This window comes from Syngnathus leptorhynchus, chromosome 8 (genome assembly GCF_054491065.1).
Source record: "Syngnathus leptorhynchus isolate UIUO chromosome 8, UIUO_Slep, whole genome shotgun sequence".
Lineage (NCBI taxonomy): Eukaryota > Metazoa > Chordata > Actinopteri > Syngnathiformes > Syngnathidae > Syngnathus > Syngnathus leptorhynchus.
Genome location: NC_141202.1, coordinates 3,393,382 through 3,409,499, shown reverse-complemented (window position 1 = coordinate 3,409,499; position 16,118 = coordinate 3,393,382). Strand labels below are relative to the sequence as shown.

General features: G+C 40.8%; 2 protein-coding genes across 5 annotated transcripts; both read right to left on the bottom strand.

Moving 5' to 3' along the window:
• Positions 1 to 1,472: 1,472 nt before the first annotated feature.
• LOC147051945 (polyamine-transporter SLC45A4-like) lies at positions 1,473 to 10,473 on the bottom strand. Of its 4 annotated transcripts, none has more exons than XM_085918330.1 (14): positions 10,281 to 10,473; positions 8,854 to 9,139; positions 8,411 to 8,664; positions 5,978 to 6,166; positions 5,737 to 5,916; positions 4,742 to 5,388; positions 4,498 to 4,656; positions 4,151 to 4,417; positions 3,939 to 4,058; positions 3,562 to 3,661; positions 3,390 to 3,470; positions 3,185 to 3,315; positions 3,018 to 3,086; positions 1,473 to 2,944 (listed from the first exon to the last, which is right to left on the bottom strand). In XM_085918330.1, exons 3-14 carry the CDS (start codon positions 8,613 to 8,615, stop codon positions 2,663 to 2,665), a joined length of 2,430 nt encoding a protein of 809 aa, XP_085774456.1. In that variant the 5' UTR covers positions 8,616 to 8,664; positions 8,854 to 9,139; positions 10,281 to 10,473; the 3' UTR covers positions 1,473 to 2,662. The 4 variants fall into 4 exon arrangements, with proteins under 4 accessions (XP_085774456.1, XP_085774458.1, XP_085774457.1 ...); XM_085918332.1 differs by having other exon boundaries at positions 4,151 to 4,399; XM_085918331.1 differs by having other exon boundaries at positions 4,498 to 4,653.
• gpr20 (G protein-coupled receptor 20) lies at positions 8,997 to 13,133 on the bottom strand. The gene is made up of 7 exons (XM_085918263.1): positions 12,930 to 13,133; positions 12,592 to 12,858; positions 12,252 to 12,496; positions 12,108 to 12,192; positions 11,914 to 12,039; positions 11,572 to 11,731; positions 8,997 to 9,139 (listed from the first exon to the last, which is right to left on the bottom strand). The coding sequence occupies exons 1-7, from the start codon at positions 13,131 to 13,133 to the stop codon at positions 8,997 to 8,999; spliced, it is 1,230 nt and encodes a 409-aa protein (XP_085774389.1).
• Between the last annotated feature and the right edge of the window lie 2,985 nt (positions 13,134 to 16,118).

Genomic DNA, 16,118 nt, shown 5'->3' with positions numbered 1-16,118 from the left:
AATAAGCGTTTTTTTGTCTCTCAATAGAAGCGCATGACTGCGTTAATTGAATCGCACGCCACAGCTGCACTTACGTAACGTGCTTTTTGTTGAACACATTTTGATGCGTAATCCGTTTACGTCTTTGGCAGGCGATGGTACTTTTTTTTTTATTACGAGCTTATGTGTCTTCCTTAAATAGCCCCCTTTCTAAGAAACAGTCATACGTCCATTTTCCATGCTGCTTATCTTATTAAGACCCTTACCATCAAGTTAAGATAATTTAATTGTTCTGCCTGAATATATATAATATGTAGTAATTAAGTCAACACTTTTTTTTTTTTAAATGGAAATAGCATTTAAAATTTTCAATTGGACAATTGCCCGCTGAACATCTTGTGTTCTCTCGGAACGTTATGTCTTGTTCAGAAATTAAATGTTCTAGTTGGATTTCTGACTGCTGCACAATGTCAGTAGTTCACATCTGGTATGTTTAGAGACAAACACTGACCATAAATTATTTTTTTGTACAAAAATGCATACTGGTAGTAAAAAAAAAAGTACACGAGACCCGTACTTTCAATTGATTTTCTGAACATGGAATATGCATCGACAATAAAAGCATGTGGTCAAGCTCAATAAATACCATGCAAAAAAACATTTTGTTCTCCACATTATGTACGTTAATAATAATAAACTGGAATATTTGTAAAGTCTTCAAAAGGCAAAGTAAAGAATCATTATTTTAAATCATTTTAGATTAAGTTAAAACAATATTTACATCATATAATTGTTGAATACATTAATCTACATATATAGAGCGCTGTAACTATTCAACATGTAATATAGTTAGAAATTAATAATAAATTGAGTGTACAACCAGATACAATTGCCTTTCCTAATCCTGCTTTCAAATCTTAAAATAATAGTGTAAATTGTTTTTCACATGACTACATATTAGAAAATGTCTCAATGAGATTATTCATAGTTTTAGGTACATATTTGACACGTGACGCCACAAGTAAGACGCATTATAGAATCCTATTTTGATAAAAAAGTGCATCACTCACCTCTTCATCAAACATCAAGACCAGTGCGTGCAGCAAGCCCTCAAGACAGCAGGCAGAGTGACTGACGACTGACAGTAAAGGAAAATAAGGAAGCTTCTCCCGGCTTGTCTGTGGCCAATCACGCAGTCCGTAGCAATTCGCATGCCAATTAGCGATAGAAGTTAAACAAACTTGATTTCAATCGAATAAATTGGCATATTTTTGATGAGATATCAAGTCATTTACCTGACGAAAAAATTTCGTGCCGCATTTGGACATAAATTAGGTGAGTAAACGATGTTGTAAAATTTCACGCTGTTCCCTAATTGACCACCAGGGGTCGGGCTTTTCTAAGCCTGCAGTTATGCCTTCCAAACAAAGTGCTCATAATGTGTGCAGATGGGAGGTGCTGTAAAGAATGACAAATGACAATTGTTGATGGATTTAGCCTTATTTTCTTCAAAGTATTTGTTTTGAAAACAGTTTAAATCTTTGATATAAAAATCTGTACAGCAGCAAAAAAACAAAACCACCCTAAATGGTGGTGATTACCTTTCAACTCAAAACGGGAACGGAATCCAAGTACAAATCTTAAAAGTTCTTGACATGTACATAAAATCCAAACTACTTTCACTCACAGAAAAAAAAATAAAAACAGCCTGCCTCAGGCTTCAACGTACCATCTGTATCAGTAAGATAAACAAAAGTCCTTTGGTAGTTCACAGCAAGGAATTTTCTTTTTTTAAATATTAATCGGCGTCATGTCCTGAGGCTTGCCGAGTTTAAACGTTGCATAACCCAAATCATGACTTGAATACTCACTGCTTTGCCTACGTTGACCTTTCTGCACTAAGAGGCACTTAACAGTAACTTATCAGCCTGCATAGTTGAATGACAACTCCTGAAACAAAATTGCATATTTGCGCTGCCCAAGGTTAGCTTATATTAATCCAAAAATATCATTAAAAAAATCACAATGGGAGGTTAAAAAAAAGAAAAAGGCCCTTATGAACTAAAAGTCACTCAGCCTAGTTGACTTCCAAGTCAGTACTTGAAGATGTGAGCTGGGAAATGAACAATAATGAGCATCGTTTAAAAAAAAAAAAAAGTATTTGTGGTTGCGTAAAACTGGCATAAAGTATCATTTCAAAATGCCACTTGGGGTCACAGCATAAGAGAGCCTGGCACTCCCATCACAAAAAAACAGAAACTGGTTATGTAAATGTAAATCAATGTGATCGCAGTGAATTAAGATCAAGAGTCAAACCTGCCGCTGAGTGAAATCTAAATGTTAGCTATTTGGAAAACAAGACAGGAACACAAATGTATTTTCCTCCTGAGCTGAATTGCAGGAGAGGTGACAATTAAACAGCATCGCCATCATTATTGAAGTAGTTGGAAGGTATTACTGCAGCATTATCAATTTAGGAATGAGACACAAAGTGCTAGAAATGCTTCTTGTCACACGCATTCAGTCAGTCTAGTCCACTTTGAGGTAGCAATGGGACGTGCAGAACACAAAAGAGACCTATCTGTGCAAATCCGACCCCCACCATAACGCTGTGGTGATTTTTTTTTTTTTTCCTCCCCCAAATACGTCTGCCTCATTTCTTCCTCTTGTGTTTTGTTTGGGCTCAGGCGATTGTAGTATTCCTAAGGCCTTCTCTGTCGGTCAGCTTCTCATCACCGTCTTCTCCATTGTGGTCGAGCTCAACCGATAAACGGGCCAATTCCCGGTTTCTGGAATCTTCGTCCGAGCCCTCGGGTTCCTCGTCGGGGTAAATGACGAGGAAACTGGCGGCCAGGAAGCCGAGGAAGGAGCTGGCGGAGGCCACCATGGGAACGACTCGCACGCTGCCGACGGCTTCGACGACTGCTCCCAGCGCAGATGCCACCAGAATCTGGCTGATGTAAACCTGGAAAGATACAAAAAAAAAATGAGACATCCATCCATTTTCCATCAAAGATGAAGTCGGGACACTGACTCACTTGGCATGATAAGATTGCGCAATCAATGCCGAAACCTCTTCTTGTGTTGGCCGGACTGTGATGGATGAACTGAGAAAAGCAAAGGAAGATGAGAATCGAACTTCAATACAAATATGTTTTTTCATACACTGTTAATGCCAAGAGATTCCATTTTGACAAATCTGTACCTCTTTAATTTCATGATACTGCCCTAGTAAGGCATAAGGACAGTAGGACATGCTCATGGAGATGATGCCCATGCTGCTGATCATCACCATGGCGACGTAGACATTAGGAAAGAGAGCCATCACCGCGGTTCCTAAAAGAGTAGAAAGGCAAAATTGTAAACGCGACATACGTAGCTGCTGTCGTTTTTTGTCAGGCATTCTTTACCTGCTGCAAAACACAGAGTGCCCATCATGTAGATGACCTTGATGCTCAGGTCAAAGTTATCCAGGTACTTCTGAAGGACGGCTGGTTTGAAAATAGAACACACGGGGGAGGAGAAGGGTTATTATTGGAGCATTACTCCATTTTGTAGCAATTGAGTCTTGTGTATTTGTACCTGAGCAGAGAGCTGCAGTTGCCGCATTGACCACCAGCCCCCAACACCCCATCTGGACCCCGCTGTTATAATTCTGAAACTCTGTGGTATTGGCCGGTGCCTGGAAAAACAACATCATAAAGAGATGAATTGGTATTTCAAATAGACTGATGATTTGAGTGCCACATTCCCAAACGCATTATGAAGCAGTAATGAGTGAGAGCCCTGAGCTTGTTTTTTTTTTTTTTTTTAAACAAGCCAATCTCATCTCAAAGTATCTAAAAAAAATTAAATAACATTTTATTAAAAAAATTTAAATACATTTTTATTTTAAAATTTTCAAATAAAATAAAAAAATAAAAATATAAAATTTTAAATGAAATTGTGCGCGTGTGTACCTTGGGGTCACCATTGAAGATGACTTGTCCCATGAAATCTGTGTAGAAGATGGCTTGAGCTATGTAGGAAAACCATGTGACCAGGTGACAGACACACAACCTCCACAGCGGCTTTGGCATCTGCACAGTATAAAAATCAGAAGAAAACTAACGAGAAATCTTATTTGATCTTTGCGATTCGTATTTGAAAAAATACCGCAATGGTCCTTCACCTTCAGCATTGACAACCAGAGCAGTCGTACGGTGGTGCCCCTGCTGGGTCCGTCATCGCTGCTGGAGCCTTTTGAAGACAAACTGCATTCGGACAACTGAAACTCCCGCCTGTAGGCGTGCAGCTGCAAATCACTCAGATCATTCAGGCTGCGGGACGTAGCGATGGGCGCGGGGCTTGAAGTGGTTGCCCGTCGCAGTCGGTGACGCTGGCATCTCACTCGTCCGTAATAGGAGAATGTGAAGGAAGGCTGAAGAAACAGGGACAACTAATTTGGAACCACAGGCTTTTTTTTTGGGGTTTGGCACTCACAATACTTCACAGGAGACATTCAGGAATGTGTTTTACTTGTCGGTAGAAGGTATGTTTGTGCGGCCGTGGAGAAGCGGTGGCGCTGAGGAGTCGAGTACCGGCTTTGTTGGAGGTGTGGTTTTTGTTGGCGTTGCAGTTCTCGGTAGGGGACGAGCCAGCGTTGATGGCAGAAACCCCGTTAGCTTGTTTGGTCTGCTTCACAAAAAACATGAAAGTCTCACAGCTCTTTAGGGAAAAAAAAGAAAGCCAAAAATCCTCTAATATGAAAGCTGTACTTTACCTTTGGTTTCATATGTGAGCCCTCAGAGGCAGGACTAACTTCAGGAGGACCATTCAAAAGGCCATTGACTTCAGATAAGGCAGAATCTCCAGATTCCACAACTCCATCTGTAAATTTGGGCGGTTCCCCAGGACTCAATGACCCAATATTCTGGTTTGAAGGCTCGAAGCAGTCTTCCAGCCCTACCTGGATTTCAGGTAAAGCCTGCTGTACCTCTGGTAAGAAAAGTTGGAGGTCAAGGTCAGGATCCAGCTTGATTTTGGTGTCTGGCATGGCTAAGACTGAGTCGCTTTTACTCCGCATTCGCTCCATGACCAGAAAGTCCATTTCCTTGGCCTCGTGTTCTGATTTCTGGTTCTCTCGGCAAGGCGGGTCCTCTTCTACGATAGCTTGAAGAAGCAGAGGCGTGTGACTAACAAGTCGGAAAGACGACTGACTGGTGGAATCTCTTCTCGGCGCGTTGTTAAGATACTGAGTTGGCACAAACTGCTGCTCCGGGATGCTGAACATGTGCAGGATGACGGAGACGATGAAGATGATGGCAGCGAAAAGGAAAAGTACTTGTTGCTGGGACTTGAAGGCTTGGCCCAGAGCCGTGCCGGTCCAGTCGAGACCGCCTAGCATGTAGCCCAAAGCACCGCCAAGACCTGTAGTGACACACAAATTAGTACAATCATCAAAAAATAGTTTGGATACTTTTAAAATTTTAAATTGTCTAAATGATTGAAATTTCAGCTTCTCAACAGTCAATGTGATCCAATTTGTATGATTATTTATTTTTATTATTTTTATTATCATCATCATTATTATTATTATAATTATTTCTGTATTTTCTGTATGTGTCTTGTTTTTGAATAAATATGCTCTTTAAAAATATCTGATGAATTAATCGACAAACTAATCGACCGATTAATCGATTATTGAAATAATCCAAGCTGAGATACGGGTCCTTCGGAAAGATGTTCCCACATACGGGAAGACGTGGGAATGGTTACCTGCTGAGAAGGCGTGGATATTTAGCGCCATATCTTGCTCCTCCGTGTCGGCAACATCGAGTAGGTAAGCTCTGATGGGTCCGTCGCACGCATCGGCGCAAAAGTCCAGCACCACCACTCCCAGAATGGTGAGGACGATCCCCATGGGCTGGCTACTTGGGCTATCGCCGATGGAAAGGCCTGAAAGGTGATATCGTTTGGTGAACTCTCATTCTTTTTAGCAATAACCTCTTGACCTCACCGATTAACGATCCGTTTAGGAACAACGCCATGCCGAGCAGCACGCCGACACACAACGCCAGTATGAATGGCCTCCTCCGGCCCCATCTCAGCGTACATCGGTCGCTGGCCGAGCCCATCACAGGTGTGAGGATGAGACCGAGGACGGGACTGAGGAACCAAGTTAGACTGTAATATTGCTCGGGCAAACCTAGGACAGACACACAAACGCACACATGTTGTATTCACACACACAATAGAATCGATTCATTCAAAAGACATTTTCGACTCAAGGAGGGGGTCACAGGACACTCAACGGTTCACTTTGACAAAAGAACCTTCTAACTTTAGTCTCCAGCACAGTCGAGAGTTGTGATCGTTTGTAAAATGATTCACTGTCATGAATCGGTTCTTTATGAGGCAGCTTTGTGCTGCCGTTTTGGAACGAATGCTCTTAAATGACAGCATTCATATTTCTGTCATGCATCGACTTGCATTTCAGCTGGGGACGCGTTAAGACGTCGGTCGCGTTTCTTAGTTTCGAGTTAGCTGGCGCTAACCGATGACTATTATTATTAAAGCACACAATTTAGCAACCGCAATAAGACTTCTAGGTGAACTTGTGACCTGCACACATTTGGTTAGTTTGAAGTACACACATTCATGTCGGTCTGCCTTGAAAACAACGGCTGAGATTTTTCCATCCCTTGTAGAGAAGTAGAGCTTTGTTTTCGTCTCCATTGGATTCCGAGCCAGTCAGCTGGCCGGTTCTCACGGGAAGAACATGTTACCCACGCCGCCTTCCTCTGCTGAGGTTTTCAATACCCTCTTAAGTCAACACAATTGCGGCTACAGTTGCAAAGCATGCAAGGAGGGGGGGGGGGCAGGAAAGTAGTTAGTATACATTCAGCAGTTTAGGAAAATTTGATTGTAATTTTTTTTTTTTTCAAATAGGTGATTTAGACTTTAGATGGAAAAGCGGGAATGTGACAAAATATATGTTCCGCTTTTCTGAGAGTTAATTAAAACATTTTATTGCTTAAAGAAAAGTTCAAAGTTCATCTCGCTAAAATACATATTGTCGGAAAACCTATCGTAAAGCAAATTTCTTGCCGTTGCATCGTTTTAAACCGCTGAATTATATCAGAAGGCGATTAAAAAAAAAAATGGAGCGCAGTACTTGACTGCAACCAGCAGAGGTGCTATTGCGCTCAAACGGAGCCATTGTGACTTCGACTAGGCTAAATTGTGAAAGAGAAAAAAATATTTCTGACCTGTTTGTCTGTTTGCAAATGCATTTTTAGCACTGGGAAATTGTATAGCCAAACAGGCTTGAAGGCAAATAACACAACTCGTAGGACGGGCCCAAGAAAAACACAACAAAACAAAACCGACCGCATCTGCATTTTCAACAGATTGGGAAACAGCACTGCAAAGCGGGACGCTTAGAAAATGCAAATACCTCCAGAACGCCCTGAATAGGCTCGTAAACCTAATCTTTCTCTCAATATTGCAAACGCGGAGAAAGACGGTGAAGCTGAAATGTGCTGCGCTGGACATTCTTGACATACCAGGAAAACGTGCCTTTGTTCCATTTGCCATTGACATTGCTGAGAGCTATTGGCGGCCGGGAACGCGGGGTTACGTGACACTATTCTGCAACGCGTCCCAAATACCGACCCGCTTCCCAAAACAGTTTGCCCGTTCCTGTCGCAGGAAATTTGAAGATGGCCATTGCTAAAAGCAGCTAGTGCAATAAAAAGGTTGATGCTTGGTGAAATGGAAAAGCGAGGCCTTGCCGTTTTATGATTTTACTAAGTGAGCGGTGCAAACAGAGGATTTCACATGCTGCTTTCAAGCTAAAGTAAATACAGTAAGGGCCGTTAGATTACATAACGCAAGAGTGTTGACTTAACAACCTTACAATGAGAGTTCTGATTTTGTAACAGCAAACATAAGGAGACGCTCGCGCTAACTTGTTCTTTTTATTTTTTTATTTTATCACCGACTTGTTAACGAGTGCCTTCGTTTGTGAATGCTAAATGCAGAAAGTGTTTTTTTGACACGTTTCAAAAACAGGAAACTCATATAATTCATATGCAGATTTTCGCTATTCGCTGGCAGGCCCTGCAAATGGTGTTCTGTTTTGATTTGACATAAATTCATATTTTGGACTCTCTGGCAAAAACTGCACCAGATCACCAAAATATTAGGAACATCTCATTATGATTCCGTCAATTATTAGGTCAGTTAAGTGTTTGTTTTCCATGAGTGGATATCCCACACATCATCCATCAACCATCAACCTGATCATGTTAATATTTGACTCTCAAAACTTAAATCATTAAACTAGTTTATTGTTGTTGGCAATATATAGTGCCAGCCCACTAATTCAAGTAGCTTAGCAAGTGCGGAACTTTAAATGATCTTTATCATTACTGAAATGTCTTCTTACCTATCTGAAGCAAAACAGGTGTGACCAAGGCAGTTTCCATAGCGTAGCAGAATTCTCGACCAAACATCACGGCTCCGTGCATGACCCAGCGGTGGAGGGGGATCTGCTGCATGCCTCGCCCCGATGCTTCCTCCGGCTCACTTTCGTTGCCGTCTTCCATCGGCCTCCTCTTCTTGTCGAGCTCGGAGGGTGACAGTTCTCCCATTGCTGCTTTGCTATGTGCTTCTTTGGTGAATTAAATTGCAGTTGTAGTTCTAGAAGTGATTACAAGCCGAGTCATTAGCTGAAATAAATAAATAAAATAAATAAAATAATAATAAAAATATATATATATGTAAAATAAAATATTAGATGTATTAATTTTATATTATATATATTAAATTTATATTTTATATATATATTTTTATAGATATTTTGCTTACTTGTAATACTCCACCACTTACCTACAAATGTCTGATGATGAAAATCCCATCCTGTCCATCCCGTTTTCTGAAGGTTTGAAAAAGATCCCGTAGCTCAGCAGGGAAGCGGCAATGTTCCTCAGTATGCTAAAAAAATCTGGGTTGTCCTGGGTAAAGGTTTGGAGTTACACTAACTGCAGTAACAGCGGCAGCATGGGGTAGTGGAAGCTTTTGGATTGTGCAAGATTTGTCAGCAGAGCGTGTCCAGGCAGAAGCAAAGGCTGCTCGGGGTCAAAATGCATGCGGGTTCCTCGATAAATACGGCGACCTGCAGAGAAACAGGGCAAAAACAGGATTGCATAGACTACCTGTATTGATTTGAACTCATCCTCCACATGCAGACATTTTTTTTTTTAACTAAGTGCACTGACACGTGATCTGTTTAAGGCAAGATTGCAAATCAAATTTATCTGGACTAACAATCAACCTTCAGGCAAATAAAGTGAGAAAATAAAGTAGCATTCGTAAAGAACCCGAGCTGATCTGGAGCCTCCACGTTACAGTATATCATGTTTTGATCACCACTACTCTCATGTGTGACTGCTCAATGATGCAGTGAATAAACAGAAGAACTGAATTCATGCAACGGCGGCATTGTAATATAGTTTATCCCAAGATAACCACGCAAGTATGCCCCCTGAGGAGCTTTGAACATTGGGATGATGACAAGTAATTTGTTGATGCAAAGATTTTCTGATGAAGCCACATTTGTCATCAGTAGTGTCAAGAAGGATATGGAAAATTCTAGTTTAACAACACACTATGTTTTGTGACATCATAATAATTTGAATAGATTTGGAACTAAGATTAACCCTCACTTTATGTGGTGTGGATTTTAAAATCGTTGCTCTAACATCATGACTTTTTCTGCTAATTCATATTCTGAGCAACATTTGATGCAAATGCCTTGAGAAAACTTCACAGGAATTTGACTTTATGCCAAAAATGATGACACCACGTCTGACTCACCAGACTTTGACGATGAACTCTTTGGCAAAACGCCATAGGCGACTAAAATGATGAGCTGTCATCATAAATCAACTTGGCTTTGTCAGCATCCAAACGGATGCAGTTGCATCATACGTGAACGTGAAAAGCGCAATATCTACGTAAATAGCACCTTCTAAATTCATGTTTCCCCACCTTGGAATGAATGGTATTAGTGGAAATTGTTGAGCCAGTCGGGGCATGTTTTTAGTAGGCTGTCTCTACCTGTTGACATGCTCCCCTTTTACTCTTTGGTGTGCATTTAACACTGACAACAATCAGAAAAAAAGCATGAAAGCATTGATACGTCAAGTCCAGCTGCACTGAACGATTTGACTTGTTGGCGAGAAACGCTAACCTGTCGTTAAACGGTAACTCAAGTAATCTCACTTTTAGAAATGAATAACGATGCAGAAACATACCTGAGGGATGTTATTCCATAAACACGCCGGTTCTTTGTCGCGAATTGTCTTCGATACCGCGGACAGCGAAGCGCTTAGTTTGGGCTAGCGGGCTTGGCTAACCTTTGGCAGCTAAAGCAAGTAGGTTTTAACGCTTCACTTGCAACTACAGTACGGCCCCCCTTCAATCTCACCGGTTTCCACAGTAACAAAGAGAGGCGTGGCCAGAAAAACGAGTGAGTTGGGTCATCATACGTTTTATTGCCGGAAGGTGACGACATAATAAAAATCAACGAATCAAATGTATATAAATGATTACTAATCAGTCCACTGAAAATCCATTTAATTAAAAAAAACAATAGTGGAATATAAAAATAGAATCCCGTACAGTCTATTAAATAGCCCATAATTGAAATTGTTTTAAAAATAGGTGGTGTCAGACCAATGATCCGAAATTTAAAACACACCCATATTTATCACAAAATTATTTCTTATGCTAAATTGATTTGAGCAAATATAGTTAGTTTTTTTTTTAAAAATGAATCATCAATTTTATCAACATTACATATTGACACTGTATTAATTTTCCTGCGATCATGTTCATGTTAATATTGCAATATCTTACGATTTGTAGTCCATCATTATTTCTGACGTCAAATTATAGTAACGTATTCACTTGGGTTACGTTCAATGTTTGCTTCATTAATCTCTGCTTTCTCAAAGAAGCCCTGTGCGTCAGATTTGGGTATTTTGCGAATTTTGTTTGAAATTCCTCATCCCTGTCCAAAACAATAAAACGTCAATGAAATCGAAAAAAAAGTCCACATCAAAGTGCTGTTTAATGCTGGATGGACCTTTTATGTGGCGTTTATGACAAGTAGTTTGTTAAAAGTGTTGCACTGAACAATATATTAAAAGCTCTACAGAATGTTTCTCCCAGCAATGCTGCCCTCTGCTGTTCAAAAGGCATCATCGTTCCTTGGCGCTGTCTTGAACTCTTCTGAGGTAATCCAAGCCATAAAATGATTTATCCAAACAGTGACAGGTGTAGTCTGTCTCATTTTAAAATTGCTGTATTTCATCCTTCTTTCTCATTCCTATCGAGCTCCTTTGTTAATGGCAACATTTGATTTGTGACCATTAAAGTCCTCCGTTTTGTAAAATGTCAACCCAGAAGCGAGTCCTTATCATCTCAATGATGAATTGTATTCGTTTTATCAATTCTGTTCAATGATGTCCAATATGCTAGCTGTTCCACAGTTGATGTTGTAAATTCCTCATGTGATTTACAATTTGTGAATCCCCTCAGTGCCTTTCTGTGATGAAGGGGGAATCGTGCTCATCATGATCACATTATTAGGGACGGCGGTGGCGGCCTCCCCTCCTGAGGCCTTGGAGCTGTGCTGCATGCTGATGATATCACCGCTGCTTTGCTCGGCCTCGGCGCGACGGAAAATATTCCTCATAGTCGCCTGCGCGGAAAAATAAAACTCTGTTATAACTAAATGACTCAATAAAGGCTGCTTTAATTTTTGGGGGGGAAAAACCTGTCCTGGGGTGTGCAAAATTATGCAACCACATTATTTCCATCTTTCATTTTTGAACTTTCCATCTCACATTGATAATAATCGAAAAAGTTTTCAAATCCATATACCTGGAAGTTGTTTGTCACAAAGCAGTAGACCACGGGATCCATGCAACTATTCAGACTGCTGAGTGTGACGGTCAAATGGTAGACGATGGCTTGGTGAGGCATATCGGGGTAGAAATGCACCACCACCTACGTGACAGAGGCACAATTCAATATCTGTTCCACTTTTGATATCGATAAGAGCGTGCCAGCTCCACCTGTCGTACGTGGAATGGCGTGAAGCAGACGGTGAAGATGATCAACACCGTGGTCAGCAGCTGGATGGCCCTCCTTCGTCTCTTCCTGCACGACATGACTCATCATGCCGTTTCCACCAAATGGAGGCAGAATTTGCGTTGTACCTGCTCTGCTGCATCAGGTGTTGATCGGCGAGCGCCCATACGATCCGCAGGGTGAACACAACGATGACGACGAGGGGTAGAAAGAACTCGGTGAGGGTGAGGAAGAGGAGCTTGGAGAAGAAGCAGCCTGTATGTTGGAAGGCCGTGGACAGGAAGGAATAAGTGACCACGATGGCGAAAAGCCACACGCAGACACAAACGCATTTAGCCACGCCGCAGTTGCGCCACCGACGGGATGCTTCAACCTGCGAGGATATGAAAATGACTACTTTTATTCATCAGATAACTAGAATCAATCTGATTCTTAATTCAAACCAACTAAGAAGTGACTACGACTCACCTGCACTATGGCGAGGTATCGGTCCACACATATGCAGGTGAGGAAAAGGATGCTGCAGTACATGTTGACAAAGTAGCTGAAGACGTGCAAGTAGGAACATGTGAGGCAAGCCCCTCCGCTATAGTAAAGCAGGATACGTGTCGGAAGGGAGAGGTTGACCAACAGGTCAGTCACGGCCAGATTGATGGTGAAGATCACCGAAGTGCTTTTTTGCTTAGTGCGGAAACAGAACACATAGAGAGCCAACGTGTTGAGCACCATGCCCACCTGAAATTGGAGACGTTCTCGTCAATAAGACAATCAGCAAATATGCGGATTCAAAAATCATATTTACATACCAGGAAAATAAGGACGTTTATGACCATAAGCGCGATCCATAGTCCGTAGAAGTCCTTGTAAAGACCTTCGTCCAAATGAGCTATTTTTTGAAGATAGGCTTCCATGCCACTTGCGTTGCTGACACTGGACACGTCCGCGTGGCCGACAAGGGAAGTGTTGCTAACAGTCCGGGATGTGCTGCTGTTTGCACACATGGTGATCATGATGGACATGGATGATGCTGCTGATGATGACAGCAGAGTGTAAATGAAACACTCCATGGGTTCAAGATTACATGCAGACAATGTGAAAAAGGTTTTCTTACATTTATCTAGGGGTCCAATTTTGAAACCTGCTTAATGAATGAATCTGTGCAGAATATATTTATTGTGAATATGAGCGATATAATAGTTGCGCTACATGTTATAGTTAACAAGAACTAATGAAATCAGAAAAACTAAATTTGAAAATAAATAAATGAATAAATATAAGAAATAGAAAATAAAGAAAAAATAAAGAAATAATAAATAAAATAAATGCAAGGGCACCTAAAAAAACCTAATTAATGTAAACACTTAATGCCTAATTAAATATGAACATAAATTGAAACTATGTCTGGCACAATGTCAGTCCTCAACCTCCGTATGGCTGTTTATGTTGGCATGGCTACAACAACAACCGAAAAAATGGAAAGCCATCTTCAGTTTATTTATGCTATCTATTTATAATGTTATTTATTGCCACAGCGCAAAGGGAATACATATACAAATTATTCATTCTCATCAAAAGAAACCTTTTTGATATGAGCTCATCTATTTAACTATTCAATGTCTCAATTTTTGTTTATACTGCCTGCGTATTTCAATAATTGCCTGCTGTTAGTGGATTTTTTTTTAAAAAAAGTACAATTTCTTATCCATCTATCATCCATCTATCTATCCAATCTAGATCTATGTAGATATATTCCCTGCTCCACAAAACTAAAAGGATTACACACCTTTTTCTTTCTAAGCAACCTAATGTGCCAGCTGATGAATTTTATCCTGACTTGATGAGACACTCACATGCTGCACTGTATAAAGTGAGACGTGAATAATGTGCCTTGTCTATGAGACAAAACAAAGGTGGGAAGAAAAAAAAAAAGAAATGATGCAACAATGACATTTACTTCTTGTCTAAATTGAATTTTTTCATCTCTACCGGGCTGTGTACTCCTTCATTGTAAAAAGGAGCAACAATGTTCAGAGAGCAATAACAACCATAAGTAATACATCATGGCGACCTTTACCTATTGCACAGCACGGAAAAAAAAGTGGCCAGCTACAAGACATTATTTTTTGCAGCTATCCTAAGCAGATGTCTCAGCTCCACTATTTGTAAAGATCTACAATGTTTTTCCACAGCCAGTGAAAAATTAGCTAATTTCCTTTTTTTTTTTTTGTGATCCCACCACAGTTTAACCATTAGACACACTCTCCGAGTCCATATATTCTCTCTCTCTCTTTTTTTTTTTTTTTTTCAAAACATGCTTGTGTGGTCGTCCTAATGGACTCTCTCAATTTATTTAGTGCATATTTCTAACCAATACATCAATGCATACTGTCAGCATGTTGCTGTATATATAATACATCAAATATAGTGCTGATGCAACGACTGCAAAAAGTCTCGGCGAGGAATCCGGAGGGATTCAGAGGCGCATCACAAATAAATTCTAGCAGCGTGGGAGTCTCTATAAGCTTGTGCATGTGTGTGTTGGTGAGGACTATAGCAAAAGGGAGTGATGCTCAACAGTATATATTTTTATAAACACTCAAATAAATTGGATCCCAAAGTGATTATTGTGCTGTCATATAAAAATCAGTAATTGCGAGTATTTCTTTCAACTTACCTTGAGAGAAAACCAAAATAGCCCAACAGGAGATTCACGCAGTCCCTAAGGAGGCTTCAAATCCTTGATGCAGTGATGTTTTCCACGCAGGGCTTTGCATTCATTGTCCTGGTTCACCTTGCCCTACAAAATTTCACACAAAGTGTCATTATCATCATTATCATTTGGTGTCCCTGTAGCTTCTTTGCTCCATGCATGGTTCCTCAATTCACCAAAAGGCCTCAATTGCTTTTCTATTGCTCCTTCTCTCTTCTGTCTTTCTCCACCTATTCAATTCTCATCCCCCTCTTGAAATGTATTCCAACATCCCGCCCTCCCTCCCTTTCACAAACTGGCCACTATCCCCTCCGTTTGGCCCTCAGACAGGAAGTCCGAGTATCTGTTTACATTTTGATCAGACATGCGTGCCCATGTGAATCGTATGCACACACAGAAATACACAGACACACACACATGCACTGGTCGCATAGTTCTGAGGTTGGGGGTTCAAATCTGGGCTTCAGAGGCGGAGCTAGCTGGTGGCCAGCGGTGGCCGTGGCCACCCCACTTATGGAGGACATTTTAGAATGAATGGCAAAGACAAAATTAATTAAGGATAAATCAGACATGAAGGCAATTTATGCAAACTTAAAAGCCAAATAATAATTAGCATTAGCATATTTGCCTTTAAACGGCTAACATGTATTGATTTGTAAAATATCTAGAGTCTTTTTAAGCCTCACCCCAAGGTCTCTGCTACAGCCCATCTGACAAACGGAAGACAGGTTTTTGTCTGCTGGTTTCCTGTTGAGAGGATCATCATCACTCACAGCTTGGCAACGTTCCTCGGAAACATCCGGAAAAACGGATGTCTGGACAAGGGGCCATGGATCAACCTGTTACTGAGAAACGACACGGAGAAAAGACACAGGACACGGCAGACAGAAAAGAGGCGAAGGACGACCCAAAAAAAAAAAAAAAGTCCGAGCGAGTAAATGAAGGCTATGATTGTGTTTGTATGTATGAACACAGAAATGACAGGTTGATGAGAGTATGATGTGTTTTTTGTGTGGGACTGTGAGGGTCACTAATGACGTTCCAGGGTGTGAGTCAAGCAAGGAGAAGTGAAAGACTGTTCACGTCAGGATGAAGCAGATGATGGACGACAGACGGCAAAGTTTCGGCACCTTTTATGTCGCTCCATCCGTTCTCATGATGCATGACGTGTTACATTTGTCATGGATGAGAGGACGATATATGGATTTGTCTGTCCTTCACTTGTCTCATTTTGTAGCATGATGACTTTTTTTTTTTTTGATGGAATGTTAAGATGTTTGTTCTT

Coding starts and splice junctions, on each gene's coding strand:
- LOC147051945 (XM_085918330.1), bottom strand. CDS start 8,615: ATGGGAGAACTGTCACCCTCCGAGCTCGACAAGAAGAGGAGGCCGATG. Junction 4,657..4,741: donor GCTCACATATGAAACCAAAG/GTAAAGTACAGC, acceptor TTTTTTGTGAAG/CAGACCAAACAAGCTAACGG. Junction 4,418..4,497: donor AACATACCTTCTACCGACAA/GTAAAACACATT, acceptor GTTCCAAATTAG/TTGTCCCTGTTTCTTCAGCC.
- gpr20 (XM_085918263.1), bottom strand. CDS start 13,133: ATGATCACCATGTGTGCAAACAGCAGCACATCCCGGACTGTTAGCAAC. Junction 12,497..12,591: donor GATACCTCGCCATAGTGCAG/GTGAGTCGTAGT, acceptor ATATCCTCGCAG/GTTGAAGCATCCCGTCGGTG. Junction 11,732..11,913: donor TTGTGACAAACAACTTCCAG/GTATATGGATTT, acceptor TTTTCCGCGCAG/GCGACTATGAGGAATATTTT.